This window comes from Semicossyphus pulcher, unplaced genomic scaffold (assembly GCF_022749685.1).
Source record: "Semicossyphus pulcher isolate SPU_LCO1_2020_fin unplaced genomic scaffold, fSemPul1.0.p SCAF_7, whole genome shotgun sequence".
Lineage (NCBI taxonomy): Eukaryota > Metazoa > Chordata > Actinopteri > Labriformes > Labridae > Semicossyphus > Semicossyphus pulcher.
The window spans coordinates 18,063,506-18,084,299 of NW_027211748.1; the positions used below are offsets into that span (position 1 = coordinate 18,063,506).

Genomic DNA, 20,794 nt, shown 5'->3' on the forward strand with positions numbered 1-20,794 from the left:
AATAACATTGATATATGGTGTTATATAATGAAAAAATAACTCCAACACTGAAGTTTTCTTATTTTTCATCATGTTTTGTATCAAAATGTTCACAGAAGGTATAAAATTCATGATTCAAGTATGAAGGAATGGCATTATCATCACCACCAACAATAAATCACGTTATTGACTATGATTTACATGCATGTATAAAAACAGTGTAAGGCTGCGGTTGTGCCACAAAGCGTAAAAGTATTTTATATCTCATTTACAGAAAATAAAAAAAATAATAAAAAAGTTTTACAGAAAAAAGTGTACGCATTAAAAACCCTGACAAATTTCAAGTACAAAAACCCTAACTCTTCATGCAGTCGGAGGCTCAGCTTGTTTCGTTACCAGTTATTTCTTGTATTTGGACACCAGCTGGTTGACTGACATTGTGCTGTCCTTCACCTGAGTTCTGATCTCAGGGTTGTGTTTGAAGGCAAACACCAGCGCTCTAACAGTCCGTCTGTACGAGCTGCTGACTAACCGGGAGCTCTGATGGAAAACTTCCCTCTCGATGTTGTCTATGAGACCAGAATCCTCCTGTAGGGTAGATAAAGAAGTAAAGGAAAAAGGCACATGTAAGCAAATAGGTATAAAAGAAGATGCTCATTTATTTGCAGACAACATACAGCTTTTTAATGATGTAACATGGTGGGTCAGTTTCAGTTACGGGTATATGAAATTAATTAAACATTAAAAAGGGCTGTGTGCTGCGTGGATAATGTATGCTGAATTTTAAGCAGGCATTATTGATTTGTTAAAGGTCTTAAAACATATACAAGATGCAGCATGTTTTCTGATAAGGGAGGAAACATTACACAGCAAGAAGTTACAAGAAGAAGTTACACCTGGTTTGTATTCTACGCATTGCTTTTTATATTTTTATTCTTATTGCCTATTTTTATCTTATTTTATTTCTTATTTATATTCTTGTTCTGTGTTAATTGTCCTGCACCAAAATCACCTAAACAAATTCCTTGTATGTGTAAACCTACTTGACAATAAACCCAGATTCTGATTCTGAATTAATGTGAGTACGATGTAAATGTATCTCTAATGCCATATAATAAAAACATGACTCTATGCATTCATACAAGTGACCAGACAACCGAAGCTTCAACATCAATTTATATTCTGAAAACATCACACCCAGTGTGAAGTAAATGTAAAGTGAGATGTAAATAAGAGCTGGAATAAACAGCAGCAGAAAACAAAGACTTTTGCTTTTGCCTTGGACTTCACTGAGGCGCTCTTTCTCACCTTGACCTCCAGGGCCTCAGACATTAGTCTTCTAGCGTTGCTCCGGAGTCCTTCAGATTGTTTGTCGGAGCGCACTTCAATAGACGGCTTATTGGAATTCTCCTCGATGAATGTCCTCCACTCTGTGTAAACTTTTGCTGCCATTGAACTCACCTCAGGGTCCAGATGCTTTCGCATTTTGTTGACTGTGTGACCTTAGAGGAGAGAGGTTTTCATCATGTGTTGAACTAATTAATACAATGTGAAAAAGGGTCCATCACACAGGTATGAAGTAAATACAAATGTGATAGCTGCTCTTTTTGGTTATGAAGCTGCTGTAACAACACAGTCACAATAAATTATAATATCGATTCTTTGGATTCTTAGGATTTGATGCAATCCAGGGGCCTGTGATCAATATAGGACAATATCCTAGGCCCATTTGAACAATGAAAACAACTTAAATAGGATGTGACAAATTATTATTATTACTGAACTATTCCACACATTTAAATTAAAAATATTTTTTAATACAAAGACAAATACACATTAGGTTATCTTTCAGCTAAAATATAATTTAGTTTATCTTATAGATTACAATATGAATAATTTTGTATAAATATAATATCAATGATATTGATTGATTCATCATTGAGACGATACATTTATGAACACTGATGTATTGTTTCACTCCTAGTTCCAACACAATGAAAGTAAACAAAGTACTTCTAACCTATGAACAATTCATTTTACTGTTTAAAGCTCCTGTGAGGAGTTTTTTGCAAGCCATGAAACAGAATCAAATTAATTCAGAATACTCTATACGACCTACAAAAGCAAACCAGATCATCAGCGCCATGATTGATTATGTCTATATACTTAATGCCTGAAACCGCTGGCGGGGGGTATGTGTCAGACTAAGCGGTTAACTGCATGCTGCCTTTGTTTACATTTTCCAGGACAAAAATGTAAAGTGAGTGATACATATGATTGTTAAAGAAAGCAGGATGAGATTAAAAAAAACACCACTTAAGCATGTACAGGACAAACCCAGCAAAGAGATAATAATAGCTTTGTCCACAGGGGCCGCCAAAATCAACACAAACAGAAAGTTCCTCACAGGAGCTTTAAATAGACTTAGGTGTTCTAGAGTCTGTGCCATCATCTAAATGAAAACATAGTAGTACATGTTTTTGCTTTCCACATCAGGAGTGTATTGGGTCAGTAGTGTACTTTTCCTCAATTTACCTATTTTGGTGGACTTGAGCACCTCTCTGGATGGGATCTTCTTGCTCAGCTCTGTCAGGGCAGTCACCAGGTTGTCTTTACTTTGCTCTGGCAGCTCTAAAATGGACTTGTAGCGCATTATATCCTCAATCACAACCACCCTCTGTAATAAACACAAAGACAGTGAGTAAAATAAATGTGTCGCAGAGCAAAGTTGGCTTTCCCAGATCATGCAGATTTAACGTTAGGACTGATGGCTTACCCGTAGAGATTCAATCGTAGTTTGTTTGTAGACTTTTTCATTGCTTTTTGATTTTTTAGGTGATTGCCCCTTTGGAAGCCGAACTACAAACTTGTCCATCTTTAAACAGCAAGTAGCAAGCTAACTGTTATTAGCCGCCTGCCACCTCGTTAACGTTGCCTTTTTAGCTCTAATCTTCCTTTGAAATTTAAGAGCCTACATTAAAAGCATTTGTGGCTTGGCCCATGACATTTGTCTATTGACACTTTATACAACAGTTGCCTTCATAGCCGCAACAGCGATAAACCTGTTAGGTAATGCTAGCTACAACTGGCTGGGGCTATGGTAAATAATGGTAGCCACTGCTGTTGCCTTTAGGTGCTGTCAGAAATAACAGCGTCCACAACCAACAAGGTGGTGATTGGGGAAAATGTTGCAATAGAAGCACGTTACAGAATTAAATAATAAAACAATCATATAAGTAGATACAACAAAACAAATAATTGATGAATAAAAAAAATACTAAGCAATCCTTTATTGTGATGACATTTTATTGTTCTTCTCACAGTGCAATTTATCATTTTTTAAAGTTTAAAGTTCTAAAGTAATAAAGTAATATTTCATTATTTCAAATTGCAACTGTAATGAGTAACACTATTTCTTAGTCATTTTTTCATTGTCAATAATTCAGAATCAGCATTTATCTGCAAAACACTTGCTTTAGCTTGTTTACAGGCTGAAAATCTGATTTTGAATAACTTTTGAGTTTACTTGCCTAATTATACACAAAACTATCTTCAACGGAATAAACTCTAAATACCATTTGACAAAGAACATGGTATGCATAACATTAAAGTGTGGCACATGATACTTACAACATAATATATTTTCAAAGGGGCCCAGCCCAATGATTACAAGAAGCTTAGTTAAGCTGTAACAATAAGAATTAAGCATTTCCTCTTTAAGTTTTTGTTAGATTTTCTGAAGAATTTGATACAGTCTATGATAATTTTACCTGTCAGAAAAATATTGAGTTTTACGAGGAGACATTAAACATAGCAAAGCATTAGTCTCGCGTGAGGCCCCAGTTCCCGCGAGAATCGCTGACCGATTAAGTAGGAGGAAGAGGAGCGTGTTGTTGTTTGTATAGATTTTCACAGGCAAAATGGGGACTGTTTCCTGCTTTGTCTCTATTTTAGGACTGTTTGTCCTGATGTCGTGCACATCAGCATCTTCAGATGTGTTTGATAGCGTTCTGGGAAACACAGCATCCTGTCACAAGTCGTGTGAAATGACATACAGTTTGCACACGTATCCACGGGTGAGTGCTTATCTCTATGAGGAAAGTAATGACTGCTAGCGTTAGCTAACGTTTACATAGTCAGCGTAGCAAAGTGGGCCTGTCTGCTTAAAAAGTCATCTGTTTCTTAAATGTTGGTTACAAATTAGAGCGTCTGACTTGTAAAGTTGAATGTGCGTCATTTCTACGGGTGCAGTTGTTTTTCGAGACATTCAACTGGTCCTCTGGTTTGTTTGGCAGGAGGAGGAACTCTACGCCTGTCAGAGAGGCTGCCGTCTGTTCTCCATTTGTCAATTTGTTCGTGACAGCGAAGATCTGAATCAGACCAAATCTGAGTGTGAATCAAGTAAGTTTAGTTCAAATCATAATTCACCTCTGCAACGTGTCCTGGCCACTTTTTTTATATCCGTTTAGTCAATTACCGTAAAGCTGTAAAAAGTAAAAAGTGTTCATGCATATAATCAGCCCTATGTTTACACACCCAAATCCACAATAGGTAGGGCTTGCCATAACAACTTTTTGTCCTTTGCCTGTCATCCTGTCTTACTATCTTTTAAACATCTGCAGCCTGTCACGAGGCCTACTCCCAGACTGATGAGCAGTATGCATGCAACCTGGGCTGCCAGAATCAGCTTCCATTTGCTGAGAAACGAAATGAGCAGGTACAAGTATGGAACAATCTCTCAGTTGTCTAAATGTATTGCTAATATTGACGAATAGCTTACTCAGTGTTGCTTGCTTTTTTTCAGTTGGAGGCCATGATGCCGAGGATTCACATGCTGTACCCCCTGACTCTGGTCAGAGGCCTTTGGGGGGATATAATGAGTCAGGCCCACAGCTTCATCACTTCCACGTGGACATTCTACCTCCAAGCTGATGATGGCAAAGTTGTAATTTTCCAGGTGATGTTACTGAGAGGAAAACAAAGAGCCTGATAATTACGTTTGACATTCTGTATGCAAACAACTCTGTATAGTTACAATGAGGAACATTGTTAACAACCCTGTTCTGTCTTCTCTTTTACAGTCTGAACCACAAATCAAGTTTTTCTCCTTGTTTGACGTGGAAAAAGACGATAAAGAGGAGCAACAGAAGAGCTGTAAGTCAAACACTTAATTCCTTAAAACCCACTTAAGCTATAAAGTTCGGTGATTTTCTCTATTTCCCCAATTTCAAGACACCTCACGAAAAATCAGTACCCACATCCTTGCTATTGCCTGTATATACATATCCCATTTAGCGTAGTCTTCTGTGTCATAGACCTCTATAGTTTTAAAAAAAACAAAACATAAATGAGTCACAGAGTTGCACTCAGTGACGTGTCCCTATGCCATGATAAATATAGATATTAAAGTAAGTCCTGCAGATGCCATGGTGCTGCCATCAATACTGTCTAGCACATCAAACGTGTTTTAACCCACAGCTGAAAATAGTCTCCAACAAATGCCCTTTTTCTCCTGTGTGAGTAAGTTAAGCTACAGTGCCTATTGATTTCTGCAGCTTACTGAGCCCTTTAAAATTGAAAGTATTTATATTTGTGACCAAATTTACGAGATTACATCTTTAAAGGAGCACATGGCCCTGGGCACCATGGGCCGTGTTTAACTAGAGAAGAAGTGTTTAATCTGAAGTTTGATGTGTTTATAGTTGTTAGGAAGGAGAAGTGAAGTCAGCCCTCCTAGAGAAAGGGGATTCAATAGCCCCTTTTACACTGCCAGTTCAAGGCAGGATCTTCTATGTAAAATGAACGGAGGCGTAATGGTAGGGTGAAGTTGTTCCGCCTCTGAGCCGGCATCAGAGGTATTAATGGAGGCGAAGCGGCGTCACTGTAAACAGCGGCGCCAGCAGGGTGGAACAGCACCGTGTGTGTGTGTGTGTGTGTGTAGGTGAAGCACACACTGTTTGCGCACGTTTTGCCAGAATGCTACGTAAAAACACACGCTGGGGTTGCTTCACATCGGCGTTGCTTTGTCCAGTGTACAATGGCAAAGACGGCTTAACGGTGGAGCTTCGTTATGGCGCTGTGGTGGAACCTCTGTGTTAAAAAGGGCCAATGTTGTTCAAATATGGGAATAACGCTGAATTAATCCTGAATTTCTCTTGGGATCAATTAAGTATCCATCCATTTATCTATAATAGCGTACATGTTCAGTCAAGCTCTCCTGGAAGACATTCATAGTGTTGTTCGTGGTTGTTTACTGGAAAAGAGACTGATTGAAAAAGCTTGAGAGAGAAGTTCAAACCCAGACTCCTTTCACACTTACACATGGCTGATCACACTGGGAGTGGCTGTAAATGTCAGAGCTTAGATTACAGAATGTTATGGCTTTTTGACCATCTGACAAGACGTTCTGACTGAGTACACTGGTCCCACAGACAGGGTAGTGCAATGGAAAGTACTAAGAGACAAACAAGCACATTGTTGGTTTTGGTCTTCTTGAGGACTTTGTGGAAATCAGGAAAAAAATGTTTATCCTTATCCTTCAAAATCAGCATTTTTAAAAAGGCATATATGAAAATAAGATGTGTTCATGTGGAGTAACTTGCACTTCTTGTTTTCAAGTCCCCGGGTTTGGCAGCCCAGTGTACAAAGATTACTCCCGCACTTTCATCCAGGAGAGGGACAGAGATCTGACCGGGGCCCGCAGCTACGATGATGACTACAACCTGTTCAGCTGTCTTTCGAGGTTAGCAAACATTTCACTGCATTATCAATTAAATTAAATTGTTAAACTTGCTTAGGAAAGCACGACATTAACAGCAGCAAGGATCTGATCCCACTGGAGCCACCCAAGGTTAATATTTATGCTGCTCTCTTCAGGAACCCTTGGCTACCGGGGTGGATCCTAACCACAACTCTGATCCTGTCTGTGCTGGTCCTGATCTGGATCTGCTGTGCAACCGTCGCGACTGCTGTAGACCAGTATGTACCTGCTGAGGTATGATCATTGCTCCCCTTTTTCTAAAGACATTCCAGACACCTTGGATAATGAACAAGCTCAATGTAGGCATTTAAATGTTAATTGGGTGCAATCACAGGGTGCTGTAGTTTGGTTTTTGTACTCATCAGTTGAGTTGCTTTTATGGGTAGGTCTATTTAATTACAATGTCTGTGACCTGAACAAGTTATAAGAACTGTTCCATATTTGGGAAATATGTAATTGGTTAGCTAAGCTTAGCATAAACACTGGAAAAAATAGCATAAAGTTAGCATTGTTCTCTCCAAAGGTTACTAAAAATCCACCTACCAACACATCTTAAATTCACCCATAAACACATTAATTTTATTGGATACCTAGAGCTAGGCTAGCTGTTTCCTGCCTTTGTGCTAACCTAGCTTCCTTCTGGATGTAGCCTCATATTTACTGTACACATGTGAAAGTAGTGCTGATCCTCTAATCGAACTCTTATACCCCTTTCCCACCAAAATGACCGCGTTGACACAGGTTTTTCAGCCCCGGGAAGACACGCTAATAAATGCAGATTGTCTCTTTTCCCATTGTCAGTGGAGTATACTCCTGTCGGTCTGTTTTCCGCTGCGTCACCGCCTGAGATCACAAACACACCAGAAACAGGGTTAGGAAACAGTGAAGATGCTACGGTGGTTAGGTCTTTATTGAATCTATTTTTCATTCAGTCTATTTATCAAACTTGGCGCCGATGGATTTGGAACGAGTGCAGCTTGGACGGAGACGGGTGGAATTGGTAGCTGAGATGATGAGGAGTCGCAGCAGGTACCGACGGATAATAGCATCGCGCTGGAAAGGGGGCGGAGATTAGCGTCCCGACACAGGTTTTGTGTCAATGCCAATTGGAGCCGAGGCGATAATTACCCGGCTCTACTGTGGAGAGTCGTTTGACCCGGGTCTGAACGCTGATTGTGACCTTTCCCATTAAGCAATAAAGCCGGGTATTAGCGGGGTTTTTGACCAGTGAGAAAGCGGCTTCGGCAAGAAAGTACAATGCTTATAGTACAGTAAGCATTTGCTACTGTTCAGTATTCGAGCAACTGACAGTAGCTAAACACTAACTGTTAAAACCGACTGTTGTAAATGCAAAATATACTGTTTTTCATAAAACGTGCAATAAGCAAAACGATACTTCATAAGTTTCCTCCTTTCTTACAGAAATTAAGCATCTATGGTGACAAGGAGTGCGTGAAGGAACAGAAGCTGATCCCATACCCAGCATCCTCCCTGCTGGTCATCACCTCCAAAGGGCCGGAGGAAGAGGCCGGGCCACTCCCCCCCAAGGTGAACCTGGGGCAGTCCGACATCTAGAAGCCAAAGCTGCAGAAAAAAAGGGATTTTTTTTTTGGTCTCCTTTATGAATAGTCTTGAGATGATTTTTTTTTCCCCCTCTGGCACACGACCTGTGCTTCTCGTGGTCTAAACAGGAGTAACTACTTGCAGAACATTTTGTATCATTGATCTGATGTCTCGTCTCCTTTTTTGAAGCTTTTAAATTTGGAGTTTGGTTTATTTTTTTCTGTATATTGGTATGATTTTTGCATTAAAGGGATGGCAGTGTATAGGATATGGGGCTTCCTAATTTTAATGTGTGCATTAGATGTCTGGTGGTGTGCTTATTTTATTAAATAATGTTTAAACGACCTATTTGTGAATTTGAAGTGATGCAGGTTTCCTCAACTTTTGGTAAATATTGCAGATTCTCCCTGTATGTTCTTACATTTCTACTGCAGTGATTTCCAGGTGATAATGAATTTTACAATAAAATTCTATGCTCTTAATCTTAATAAATAGTGACGGTACATGCAGTAGGTCTTTCTGCTTCACTGATGTCTGTTTGCCTAATGATGGATCAGAATAAATACAATGAAGTAAACTTATTGTTGGGTTGTGAATTTACTTTTTTTCATCATTATATGCTCTAATAAACTTGGGGCTAACACTAGAATATAGCAGTAGAAAACTACTGTTAACTGTTTCACTGCTGTGAAGGTCTTAGCTTCATCTCATTCTGCTGCAGTGTGTAGAGTGCTTCCTTTCACCGGACGTGTAAAGCTCTGAACGTTTCCGGCTGAAAGGATTTGAACGTGGTCATTTTGTGTTATTCTTTTTCTCCACTCAGCTGTCGTTTGTTTATACAAGACTGCAGAAAATAGCACTGGTTTCCTGTGTGAGGACAGAATGACTGTTATAATCATCTAATGGGGTAGTGAGCTGCCTGAGCGCCTGCAAATGCCATAATGCACCATCACAAAACGTGTTTACCACTAGAATTGGCACTGAAGGGTCTAATCTTACATCTTAAAGTCCACAACTACCTTAGAGTGTGTTATTTTAGCATAATGTGTTCCTTTTTCCACTTTCAGGCCGGCCTTCAAGGCCCCATTTCCTTGTTTTGGGTTGTTTTGGTGTAAATATCCTCAGAACTGGTTCTTTGTCGGTAAAATATGTGATCATTAGAATGACTGTGTGACAGACCAGAGAAGCAGCGCTTACAAAGCAAGGGCAAAAATGAGCTTTTAGGCCCCCCGTTCTCTTTATGTACATTTTTCTGTGTTCGAAAATACCTAGCCTCAAGGTTGGCTGTGTGGTGATTTGATTTTAAGGGGAACTGCTTGGATTTTACACATCAATGTCTATTTACAGGTCGCGGAGAGTGCAATTGTATAATATGCAAAAAGCGATTTATAAAGCCTGCTGTGGCTTTAGAAGGATCCGTGCAAAGCCTGTTATTTGGCAGGTGATGTCAGTTGCATGATTTTGGGCTAAAGACCATAACTTTGAAAATGAAAAAAAATGTGGAAGAGTGCTGTCAGAAAGAGAGAAGAGAGCTTACCAGACCTCTGCAGCCCACTCCTGGAATCTGCTTGAGGCTGATGGGCTGAAGCTACAAAAGCTACTAAAACCATAACACATCCAAATCCAAAGATTTTATCCTGCATTCATGCACTGACGAAATACTTGGAAAACTGAGTTTCAGACTGAGAAAACTCATGTGAACACCTTCTCCAGTCTGAACTACAACTCGTAAAGTCTGAGAACACTTTGGTAAAGCTTATGAACACATTAGAGTTAGAAGGACTTCTCAAATCAGGAATAGGGACCATCTTAAAGTAATAATCTGGAAGATTTTCATGTAAATAAATGTCTGTTAAGTCACCATCTATCGCCGAATGAGGTAACACAATGGTGATCGAGTCTGCGGCCCACTGATGAAAGCCTTTGCAGAATTACGACTGTCTGGTGCCATGGAAACAGTCACAAGTGGTGCCCAGTTAGTGACGAGTTTTCCATCACCCAGCAGTGGTTGGTCTACCAGAGAGGGTAGGCGGAGCTAAGCGGCTGCTTTTCCGGTCTCTGCAAGCATTGCGAGTAAACAGTAATCTACTGTGGCTGAACAAACAAAGAAAAGATGGATGACTACAGATACAACTTCAACAATAAGTGAAAATCCAAAGAAAAAGAAAGAAATTCGACGCTCAGATGAAGGCAAACAGTCTAAAAAGGAAAGCGACCGTCAGCGAGGAAAAAAGTTACAACCGGAGCCAACCGTGGACGTCACACATGCAACACTGTCTGGATATCTGGGAAGTGTGCTCCCACAATTTCTGTTTTTTTGCCATAGGTGTGAATCTGAAATCTTTGAGATTAGCACTTCATGAAAATGTAAGGTTAATTTAGGTGGTCAAACTGCATTGTGGGTAATGTGGGTGGCAAAAGACTGTTTTGAACAAAACGGAAGTTATCTGTTTCTCCTGCATTAGTTTTGATTCCTCTTTTAAATGTCAGCTGTGTGCAAAAATGTTACAGAAGTGCAATGACTGACTAAAAAGTAAGAAATTAAAAGAGAAATGAAAAGGAGGAACATGGACACTCATAAATATTCCACTTTATTTATAAAAAAATATATAAACAACACCTGTATCAAAGAAAAAAGTCTTTATATTTCACCAGTGTCAGCTGTCTTCTCCATTTGAGCCTTAAAGTTACCTGATAGCTGACACACTCTTTGTGGAATGCTACAAGGAAGGCAACCTCAATAGCTGTTCAACAAGTCGATGTCCTCTGCAGTGAGAGCTGAAGAGGACAAACGTTTTGTTGGAGGGCTTTGAGGTGAACTGTCACACCTTTCTGACTGACGCTGCCTTTTTTTGATATTGTGCCAGGAAGGCTTCGCTTGAGGATTTGCTGAGGAAGGAGTCAGTTTCTCTGGTATGTGACTGTTTGCTGCAGGTTTGTAGAAATGCAGCCTGTCACTTTTGGCATCTTCCTTGCTCTCACATACCACGGGTGCTGCATTCAGTACCTCCCTGACAAACTTCTGCCTGCCAACTAGAGAAGAAAAACAGGTTTAAGACTATCACAGATAATGTGCTATTAAATTAAACCTGGCTGTAATTAGCCTGTTACAGCGTGATGTAAATTTAACTTACAGAAGCGAAGTGCTGATGATCTGGATTCGTCAATTTTCTTTTGTTTTGGCATGTGTGAGCTATTTGTTTCCCACTGGTTTACAACCTGGAAATGAGATGCCAAACATCACTACATCTGCAACATGTAGCCTATAATTAAAGAACAGTGCTTATGTGATGGAAAGTTATGTTTACTTTCATCCTCATCTGAAAAATGTTACCTGCTCTGCCCAACCTTCTGTTTTACATCGTGAATGACCGAAGGTGTCCAGTGGTTTCTCGGAATAAATGAGCCCCAGCAGGTCCCATATGGTGGTCTTCAATCTTGTGCAAAGCTGCAGATACGGACTACATTTAGTTGTGAGGATCACAGAAAAATACAGCCAAGTGTTAAACAAGGACACAATTATAGTTTACCTTCAAACTGGTCCCTGATAGATCAAGTTTTTCCAGTTTGGGGAGGCATGCCAGGTATCTGAAAGATCTCTCTGAGATGGGATTATCTGTATGAGAAACAACATACTTCATCAAGTATCAATATTTATGAAAAGGCTGGATGTCAACTTCTACATCCTTTAAAATTGGATGTGGTGGTATTTGGGCTTTAACTACAAAATAAAAGCACATATAATTTTGGTTACTTACAGGAAAGATCAAGGCACTGAAGACAGTCCAGTCCCCTTTTCATCATCCGCATAGGTGCTGTCAATCTTTGTAGGCCGGCATCTGATAGACTGTTTCCACCGATGAAAAGTTGAATCAGGCTGCTGTAGAGGAAAGTAAATGTAAGTAACAGCTTTTTCTTAAATTCTCAACATCATGTCTTTGGGGCTCAGAAATCAGCTATTACCTGGCCAAAGAGCTAGATGTAAGGTGCAGGAATATCTCATGGTCATCACCCAGTCTGCAGCCAAACAGATCCAGAGACTTCAAACTGTGAAATGTTTTTATTTCATTCATTCTCTCATGCAAAAGTGGAAATCTGCAGAAATTAGAGGGTCAGAAGGAGACAGGTTACAGTCTTGAGCAGTGTAAACTTGAAGGCTGAAGATATGTTGGCACTAATACTTACCTATTTCTCAAACAGAGGGATCCAAGCACCATATCCCCATATGCATCACTGAATAGCTGCAGTGCTTTTGTAGAAACGTCTGCGTTTAAAAACACACGATTCTCCTCAGCGGCTGCAAACAGTCTGTCTCCTATTTGCTCAGGAAAGCCCACCAGAGAGTCCACATGGTGAATGTTATCAGCAACGAATAACAGAGTGATGTCAAAGAGAGATTTGGTGGTGTATCGAAGGCTTCCCTCTGCATTGTAGGTGAAAATGAATTGCTCTTTTCTCAGCACAAATGGATTTGTCCTTCTGCATGATGACACTGGCTTTGGCTGTGCCAGGACTATGTCACTGACACGACGAAGGCTGCCTCTTTCTCGAACATAAATGGTACTATTGTCCATACTAAGGCCACACTTTTCACGAAGCTGTGAGGACACAACTCTCAACTCCTGCACGTTTAGTGAGCTAGCCGGCTAAACACCTGATGCATTATAAAAACTCAAGATAGCGTGCTAGTTAGCCAATCTATGATCCCAAAATGAGATTAAAAACAGGACCAACATTTCATTAACGTCTTACGGACACTTATTTTATCTGTTTATACTCTTATTTAACACTATCGCGTAAGTATTTACCTTGCTGAAGATTACAGTGCTAGTTATCATAGCTGAGGTATTTAGCTTGCTTCTTTCAGAATAAAAGTCAAAGATGAGTTAAAAGTAATTTTAAGATACAAAAAAACAAAATGAGTAGCAAAAATGTTGCTTAAATTTACTGTATAAAACATGATGTATGATCCACCATGACACACTCAATTAGTTATTGAACTGAAAAAAGATTCCTACTCTTACTTTGAAAATGTATAGTAACAGGAAGAAGTCTTGTTTATATGGCCAGTATGTCCTGTTCCACGCATCACAACGCTAACCTAGCTCAGAAAAGTGAAATGATTTTATAAGTTTAAGAAGACATTTGGTAAGCCTTAATTGTTTATAGGAAAGTATCGGCTTGACGTTTTAATAAAACTAAGGCTCAAATCTTGATGTTACGTTAGGCATTAAATGTAGTAACTTGTTTATGAACTGTAAAGGCAGAACTTGATAAGATAGCTAACTTAAGCTAACTTTAACTGGTTTCTTATTCTGTGTTGCTTCGAGTTAACAACGTTTTAAACTAAATTGGAGAATACATAGTTTAGGTTTGAAGCTAAAAATGCTTCGCTTCATTTCTTAACAGCTTTTTAGGAGACGTCGTTGCCTTAGTGCAACATTAACTTGGAGATAACTACAATTCCTGAGAGAAAAACCTGAGTGAATTCGTGTAAATGGCGTCTACAAACGATCCGTTTCAATTTCAAGGTAAGTGTTCTCCACAATTACTTGTAATTAGTAAACTCAGTGACTTAAATGAGGCAACAATTTGCTTATAAGTATTTCGGTCTCTATGGCACCTGTTAACACAGTCTATAAACGAATGTCTCTTTGCACACTTTAATGCGTTGGTATCAACAAACAGTTCATTGAACAACCTGTCAACCCTATATTTTCCATTTATCCATGTCATGAAATTAGAATTTGAAGAGGCTGGCAATTTGTTGGAAGCCAACAGAGATGCAATCACCATAAGCATTGAAGATGAAGATGTCAAACCCGATAAGCAGCAGAAAAGAGCTGCAGGATTCTCTCCTGGTGGTAATGACGAGGACCCACTTGCAAGTGATGACAAGTCAGAGGTCTGGACAACACTGACACACACATTTTTTCACTGAATGTTAAATGAAATCTTTGTTTAATCAATTACGTGTTTCTCAATTTTTTCCTTCCTTTCTATTGAAGCTTCTCTCTGGGCAAAAGAAAAGTGTCCCTTTCTGGACGTTTGAGTACTACCAACAATTTTTTGACATCGAGACCCATCATGTAATATGTTTACAGCCTATTCATTCAACATTTAATCCATGTGGCAAGTTGTCATGTTATATGAAGTGCTCAGAACAAATACTGTTTTATTACCTTAAATATTTATTGTTTTTTAACATTTCTTTCAGGTAAAGGAAAGAATCATTGGATCAGTGCGGCCATGGCCTGGAAAGAACTTTATTCATGTCTACCTTCGTAGGAACCCTGATCTTTATGGTGAGCACTTAAAGGAGAAGTCCGGGATTTTTATTTTTACAAATTTGGGAGTCGAAATGACTCTTAGGAACAAAAACCTTTTAGAATCGGTCTAGTAGATAGCCTCCGCCGTAGCCGCAATACGGCTTCAATGGCTGCAACATAATCCCCTGGAGCAATTGCGCCCTATCAAAGTACGTCCAACATCCACCATCCTCCTTGAGTAAGACTTCTGTTTCTTGTTACACAAAAAGAATCTTACTCTTTAAAAAAAGGACGATCTTTGTGGGGATCATTTCCGTAACGTTGTCGGACACCTGGAGTAACAATCTGAGCCTGCCAGTGGCAAAAACAAGCACTTTTAGTGGATGTACATTGCGGCCGTATTGCGGCTGACGGGGGAGGCCATCTGCTGGACCGATTCCAAAACTTTTTGTTCCAGGAGTCATTTTGAGTTCTTTTTGAGTTTGGGAAATAGGAGAACAGTTTGTTCCTGTTGTGTGCTATGGCCTAAATTTTGTAGTATTTGTAGGGAATGCTGTTTAAATAAATCAAACTGAAGTCAACACAAAGTGAAGTGTTTGATATTTGTGCTCTCAGGACCATTCTGGATTTGTACCACTCTTGTGTTTGCCATTGCCATCAGTGGAAACATATCCAAATTTCTGGTGAACTTAGGCAAACCAAACTTCAGGTATACCCCGGAGTTTCGACATGGTAAGTGCTGTTATTTTTTGGTATTCATGGCTCACTCAACAAAAAAAGTTTTTATTTATTTATTATTATTTGTTGTTCTTTTCAGTGACCATTGCAGCAACAGCCATCTTCTGCTACGCATGGTTGGTGCCTCTAACCCTTTGGGGTTTCCTGCTTTGGAGAAGCAATAAGACCTTGAACTTGGTGTCATATTCCTTTATGGAGATCGTCTGTGTGTACGGATATTCTCTCGCGATTTACATTCCAGCAGTGGTAAGACCTGAAATACTTACTTAGTATGTGTAACAGTTTATAACACTGAAACTTCTTTTAACACAGCTTGTAGAGAATTTTCAATATACGATTCAAATATATTTCATATACTTATTTCCCCCTGTGTTATGAATACATTCAGAGCATTGCATCATCATTATAATGCACTATTGTTTCCTATGCAAGGTTCTGTGGATTATCCCATATGAATGGCTGCGGTGGTGCTCCATCCTGGTCGCTCTCTGCCTCTCCGGCTCCGTCCTGGTGCTGACTTTCTGGCCTGCAGTCAGAGATGACCATCCAAAAATTATCATAACGATCCTGTCAGCCATCGTTCTGCTCAATGTCCTGTTTGCAGTTGGTTGCAAGGTATGCATAGCTATGATGTTGCTTTTACATAACTTACCGGTTAGGATTAATTACAAACTGGAGAGAAATGGAAAATAAGTCAGTTTGAGGAAATAGGATAGCCTACTTCATTCTTTGTCTTGCTTTGGCAAACTACATCTTCACTAATCTAGTTGATTCAAGCTGCCTGTCCGACTCAGTGTAGATAACAACAATGATTGACTCCCTCCAATTTGTTCGCAATGATCTCAGTAGCATGGCCGAGCACTGACCCACCTTGTCCATGTCAGTCACAGACTCTACACCACTGGGACAATTTTGCGTGTCTCTTTCTGTGTGTTTCTGGGACCTGATAGTGTCAAGTTCAGTCCCCTCTAGGGAGTCTCTCTCTTTACTGGAAACTTTGACCGCATTTGCTAACTGGTGTGGGAACGTGCACTTCTTAATGTGAGCACAGTGAGGTCTACAGAGGTGTCGTATGTCTGGTCACATTCAGGTAATTAGTCTACAGTGTAAGCCCGCGTCTGAAGGGAGACTAAGATGAATGGATGGCAGGAATGCTCTATTCTCTGATGTTACACCGAACATTTGCTGCACACTTACTCTCAGACACACCGGCCTTAGTTCTTGATTGATGAGTAGTTTCTCTTGATGCTGTAACTTCTTTTATGCCATGTTGTTTTTCACTTTTTTTTTGCGTCATTTGTTTGTTTTTTTCAGGTCCGTTTCTTTCACAAACCGAACCCAGCACTAATGGTCGGCAATTCTGCAACATCTCCGCCATGAAAGCCTTTCATTGTTTGAAGGTAAGCAATAGTGACACAGAAGCTTTTTAAGCCACTGTGCAAATACACTTATAACCTTATACATGTAAGGCATATTCCTCCACCTTCTACTTTCTCATGCCTGCTTTTATTTACTTTCAGTCCTATAATATCACTACGTTGACCTTTGCTTCAGTAGCTCTGCAAAGTTGGCCTATTTAAGTGGCTTTGACTTGAGTGTGGGTTTTTTTTTTTTGACCTGCTAGAGAACAACATCTGACACCGGACTTCCTCTACATGATTTCTCCTTCCCAAAGCATGTGTTATTCTATTTAAAATTGCAGGCTCTCCTGTTGCCTTATTAGAGAGAATCGGGTTGCTGCGGTCATGAAGTCATGGGTCGTCTGGATTTCACCTGCACTTGGACGTTCTGGCTTCAGACCTTAGTGTGAATGCTTGGCTCCACTGTGTGACCTCTGAAAATGAACACTGGTACCAAGTATGTTATTTCTAATGGGATGGCTTCTAAACTTCCTTAAAGATAAATGGGGTATGCTGTTACACAGCACACAAGGTTTCTTTTAGTATGTTAGTTTTCTGCAGTTGTTTTGTTGAAGTAATCAGATAACAAGTATGTACATACATTTTTATACTGTGGTAATGGGAACTGGCTAGTTTACTTTGTGTAAATAATTGTCTATCTGAACAGCAATTTTAGGAGTTGGCTTCATATTAAGGGTGGGGCCTGTTATGTACAAATATAATTTTTGTATTTTTCTCTGGCTGATAAAACTCTAAGTGCCCTCAACTAATGCCAAAGACCTGGTGGAACAATTTTTAAAAAATTAGTTTGTTCTTCTTGTGAAAAACTGTTTTTGTGATATGTGGAATTTGATATGTCCTTTCTTTATAAGTGGTAAATTGTAAAGAAATCAAAGCCTTGATATTTTGGACCCACCGCTATTAATAAAGTCATCTGTGTGACAATAATACATTTACAGTCATTCTGTAGCATGAAGCACAAATAAAACCCTATAAACAGATGATTTGTATACTGTCTTACTGCATATTACCCACATTTAGAGGAAGTTAGACATTGGCTTGATGCCATGAGTTATATCACAAGACGAGTAACACACCACAGTGGCGTGCTCAGGCTGTTTGAGGGGGCAGGGCCAATGAAATTGCAAGGGCTCCAGCTGTGTGCCATGGGGCACCAGGGTGCAGAAAGTCGTGATGTGAAACAGTGCATGGTGAAACCAAACCCTGGTTTAGATTATAATGTTTTATTATGTGAGTATATCGACTGCACCTCTGTAATAAAACACGCGTCAATTCTCGTGTGAACAGGAGCCTGCCCTGTTCATACCTAAAGCACATTTCTCCATACTGGCCAACAAGCAAATCTGCTCCTCAGCTCTTCTCTAACTATAGAGGCATCTCATGAGGGCATGTTGTCTTAAGGCCAGTTCAGATCAGTGATTCGCAACGAGACTGGATGCAACTGCCAAAAGAATCCCCTGACATCTGATCGTAAACGTTCTAAAACTGCAACGCAACGTGCACAGACGCAGCTGACCGTCTCTATAGCAACGACGCACTGACATACCCCACTACTTCTGCATTAATACTATAACGGTAGTATTAGGCCTAGGTTACATGAATCAACTAGCTGGATTTCTGTTATCGTTATAAAAAGAAATGGATGACAGTGACATGCTCGCAACGTTAGCTGCTGTTAATTAACATTGATTAATTAGCGATGAAGACGGAGAGTTAGGAAAGAGAGGATCTGGAGCCGTCTTTGGCTACTGCAGCGCTAAAGACGGGGTGCTTACGCCAATTTCTGCTGTTTCCTGACAACGATCTCTTTAGTATAAATATGAAACAACAACCAGCTCGTTAGCCTAGCTTTAGCCGCTAGCGTGACTCTGTTTAAAAGGTTATAAATTCCACCTCCTTTTAAAGCTCATTAAATAACACCTAAACCTAAAAACATGTAAGACCTTAACTAATAATTAGATTTTTAGGTAAAACTAAACATTTGCAACCTTAATCTAATGACTTTATTTTTTTGTTCTTTTAATATTATAAGGCATCTGGATTCACTGCTTGTCATCTGTAAAAACAATGTGTAAATCCTTGTAAAATGACTGGATAGTTGCTTCATTTAAATGCTTAGATGTCAGATGTGTTTTTGCGCTTTTTAATTTCAGTAAACTGTAAGTTATTAGATAAGACAACATTGAATCACCCCCACACGTGTAGGACAACGTGACTCTTCTTCCTGCTCCTGACAGTATTAATGGCTGCCAGAACATTTCAACAGTTGGACATTTTAAATATTTAAGGGAGAGATCGTAACTAATAGGTATAACTTTAACATTTCAAAGAGAGCATCTAACTTTTAAAGTGGACATTTGGCCACTGCTACTCTTTTTCCAACTCATCCATCTAAACTGTCGTGTGGTCCAGCAAACTGATAGAATCTACTGTGTCACTGTTTGGATGCACAGATCACCTGCAGTGGAAAATGTTACTTATGTATGTAAAGCCTGGTTCTACAGGTATCAAGCTTGTGGTCAGCACCTTACACGCATAAGCCCTCTGGTAACGCTGTGTTTAATATTTCCGTTGATGGAGAGGGGAAAAGTTTTTAGATTAATTAACAAAATAGAGGGAAAAAAATTGTGTCACTTGAAACGGTGTCAAAGGGTTGGTGGCGCCCTAATTAATGGTCATTCTAGCCCCAGCTTTAAATTACACAGGAGCTGCCTGTCAAACAGATAACCCTGTTAGAGAGATGTCACCTGCCTCAGTCTCGGGCATTCAGGTGGCCGCTCGTGCTTGTGAAGAGGATTTACCAACACAATGCTCAAGGATTATTTGAACACCTTGTGTGTAACAGCATTTTAAAGAAGAAAATGCCCTTTTAATACTACTTTTTTATACACTACCATACGATGGCCAGCTCAAGTGGGAAAGTTGAAAAGGTATCCAAATTTGAGACATTGAAACTTTTGGAGAAGTGCAGAAAGGAAAGAGATGATGCCATGCACAGAGAAAGTGTTCTCAGAGAGAAACTCCGGCAGTATGAGTCGAGGATGCGTTCAACTGAGGCTCTTAAACAAAAACTGAAGACTTTAACTATGGACAACAAGGAGCTGAGGAAACAAGTGAAGGCTCTTCGAACTGAGATTGGACTCGAGTGCAGCCCTAAGTTCAATGGAAAGACCACAAAGGACATAATCAGTGACTTGCATGAAAAGGACCGTGAGTGTGGCTTGCTGGTGGAGAAGGCTGGGAAACTGAGTCTGACTGTTGATGATTTGACATCAGAGTTGGCAAATACAGTCACCTCTAAAACACTATTAGAGGATCAAGTGCAGTCACTGCAGCAAAATCTCAAGGATATGACGAATAATCAACGCCGTCTGCTGAAGTTGTGGGAAGACAAGAAGGTCCAGAGGGAGCAGCTTGCCCTCCCCGCAATTAACCAGAAACCCGGACAGAAGCCATTCGTCCATAAAGCAGTTCAAACTGAGATGTCCATCGGTTCATCACAGAAGCTCCCGGTCAATGCATTTGAGACCAAGTCTTTTGCTCGGGACAATGATAGAAAGACTGTTTTGGAGAAACACAGTTTTCCAGCTTATGGAAATGGCTATCATCATGACAAGAAAGCTTTCATACATGATGAAACTAAAGGAATTCAGAATTGACTTGACAGCTGATTATACTCTTAATTAGGAAAGTAAAGCACAGATATGGTGTATGAATTATTATAGGATTTACATTTAATATGACTGTAAATGACAAAGAAATTAGTAATTAGTATATTTATATTTATATTTAGTATATTTATATTTAAATCATTAAAGCAGATTTGTGGCTTCCTTGTGTAATTTAATTTTGTGACAATGTATTTTTTTATTACTTTTTGTATCATTCAACTACAAGCTTACTTTATAGTTCTGTTTAAATCAATATTTATCTGAATGAACTTTAAAAAGCTATTGTGTCATGTTATTCTGTTCAACTCAACGTTTCAATTATATACATAAGCTAGTGAGAACAATAAAGTTAATGCGTGGGGCTTGGATATTGGCAACAGGCAGTTATACGGA

General features: G+C 39.6%; 5 protein-coding genes across 6 annotated transcripts; 3 read left to right on the forward strand and 2 right to left on the reverse strand.

Annotated features, from left to right (window-relative positions):
- Positions 1-77: 77 nt before the first annotated feature.
- tceanc2 (transcription elongation factor A (SII) N-terminal and central domain containing 2) lies at positions 78-3,064 on the reverse strand. Its single transcript, XM_069685368.1, has 4 exons — positions 2,756-3,064; positions 2,515-2,656; positions 1,288-1,481; positions 78-567 (listed from the first exon to the last, which is right to left on the reverse strand). Exons 1-4 carry the CDS (start codon positions 2,852-2,854, stop codon positions 379-381), a joined length of 624 nt encoding a protein of 207 aa, XP_069541469.1. The 5' UTR covers positions 2,855-3,064; the 3' UTR covers positions 78-378.
- Positions 3,065-3,853: 789 nt separating this feature from the next.
- tmem59 (transmembrane protein 59) lies at positions 3,854-8,883 on the forward strand. The gene is made up of 8 exons (XM_069684707.1): positions 3,854-4,055; positions 4,275-4,380; positions 4,602-4,696; positions 4,784-4,936; positions 5,061-5,133; positions 6,598-6,721; positions 6,856-6,973; positions 8,162-8,883. The coding sequence occupies exons 1-8, from the start codon at positions 3,900-3,902 to the stop codon at positions 8,312-8,314; spliced, it is 978 nt and encodes a 325-aa protein (XP_069540808.1). The 5' UTR covers positions 3,854-3,899; the 3' UTR covers positions 8,315-8,883.
- A 1,997-nt stretch (positions 8,884-10,880) lies between these two features.
- lrrc42 (leucine rich repeat containing 42) lies at positions 10,881-13,130 on the reverse strand. Its single transcript, XM_069685318.1, has 7 exons — positions 12,488-13,130; positions 12,266-12,397; positions 12,061-12,182; positions 11,833-11,918; positions 11,637-11,750; positions 11,437-11,521; positions 10,881-11,335 (listed from the first exon to the last, which is right to left on the reverse strand). The coding sequence occupies exons 1-7, from the start codon at positions 12,874-12,876 to the stop codon at positions 11,040-11,042; spliced, it is 1,224 nt and encodes a 407-aa protein (XP_069541419.1). The 5' UTR covers positions 12,877-13,130; the 3' UTR covers positions 10,881-11,039.
- Positions 13,131-13,366: 236 nt separating this feature from the next.
- yipf1 (Yip1 domain family, member 1) lies at positions 13,367-17,704 on the forward strand. 2 transcript variants are annotated; one of them, XM_069685084.1, is made up of 10 exons: positions 13,367-13,450; positions 13,712-13,833; positions 14,047-14,207; positions 14,311-14,391; positions 14,520-14,607; positions 15,187-15,303; positions 15,389-15,555; positions 15,742-15,924; positions 16,624-16,709; positions 16,934-17,704. In XM_069685084.1, exons 2-9 carry the CDS (start codon positions 13,800-13,802, stop codon positions 16,687-16,689), a joined length of 897 nt encoding a protein of 298 aa, XP_069541185.1. In that variant the 5' UTR covers positions 13,367-13,450; positions 13,712-13,799; the 3' UTR covers positions 16,690-16,709; positions 16,934-17,704. The 2 variants fall into 2 exon arrangements, with proteins under 2 accessions (XP_069541185.1, XP_069541184.1); XM_069685083.1 differs by having other exon boundaries at positions 17,012-17,704.
- A 1,926-nt stretch (positions 17,705-19,630) lies between these two features.
- LOC138611570 (GRIP1-associated protein 1) lies at positions 19,631-20,389 on the forward strand. Its single transcript, XM_069684748.1, has one exon. It carries the CDS (start codon positions 19,631-19,633, stop codon positions 20,387-20,389), a length of 759 nt encoding a protein of 252 aa, XP_069540849.1.
- Positions 20,390-20,794: the final 405 nt, after the last annotated feature.

Bases quoted from the DNA above. Each gene is read 5' to 3' on its own strand.
- tceanc2 (XM_069685368.1), bottom strand. From the start codon at position 2,854: ATGGACAAGTTTGTAGTTCGGCTTCCAAAGGGGCAATCACCTAAAAAA. The intron at 2,657-2,755 runs GTAAGCCATCAG...TGTTTATTACAG, and splicing joins CTACGATTGAATCTCTACGG to AGGGTGGTTGTGATTGAGGA. The intron at 1,482-2,514 runs GTAAATTGAGGA...CTCTCCTCTAAG, and splicing joins GCTCAAGTCCACCAAAATAG to GTCACACAGTCAACAAAATG.
- tmem59 (XM_069684707.1), top strand. From the start codon at position 3,900: ATGGGGACTGTTTCCTGCTTTGTCTCTATTTTAGGACTGTTTGTCCTG. The intron at 4,697-4,783 runs GTACAAGTATGG...GCTTTTTTTCAG, and splicing joins CTGAGAAACGAAATGAGCAG to TTGGAGGCCATGATGCCGAG. The intron at 6,974-8,161 runs GTATGATCATTG...CCTTTCTTACAG, and splicing joins ACCAGTATGTACCTGCTGAG to AAATTAAGCATCTATGGTGA.
- lrrc42 (XM_069685318.1), bottom strand. From the start codon at position 12,876: ATGGACAATAGTACCATTTATGTTCGAGAAAGAGGCAGCCTTCGTCGT. The intron at 12,398-12,487 runs GTAAGTATTAGT...TAATTTCTGCAG, and splicing joins TCCCTCTGTTTGAGAAATAG to ATTTCCACTTTTGCATGAGA. The intron at 11,919-12,060 runs GTAAGTAACCAA...TTTCTCATACAG, and splicing joins TCAGTGCCTTGATCTTTCCT to ATAATCCCATCTCAGAGAGA.
- yipf1 (XM_069685084.1), top strand. From the start codon at position 13,800: ATGGCGTCTACAAACGATCCGTTTCAATTTCAAG. The intron at 14,392-14,519 runs GTAATATGTTTA...CATTTCTTTCAG, and splicing joins TTGACATCGAGACCCATCAT to GTAAAGGAAAGAATCATTGG. The intron at 14,608-15,186 runs GTGAGCACTTAA...TTGTGCTCTCAG, and splicing joins TAGGAACCCTGATCTTTATG to GACCATTCTGGATTTGTACC.
- LOC138611570 (XM_069684748.1), top strand. From the start codon at position 19,631: ATGGCCAGCTCAAGTGGGAAAGTTGAAAAGGTATCCAAATTTGAGACA.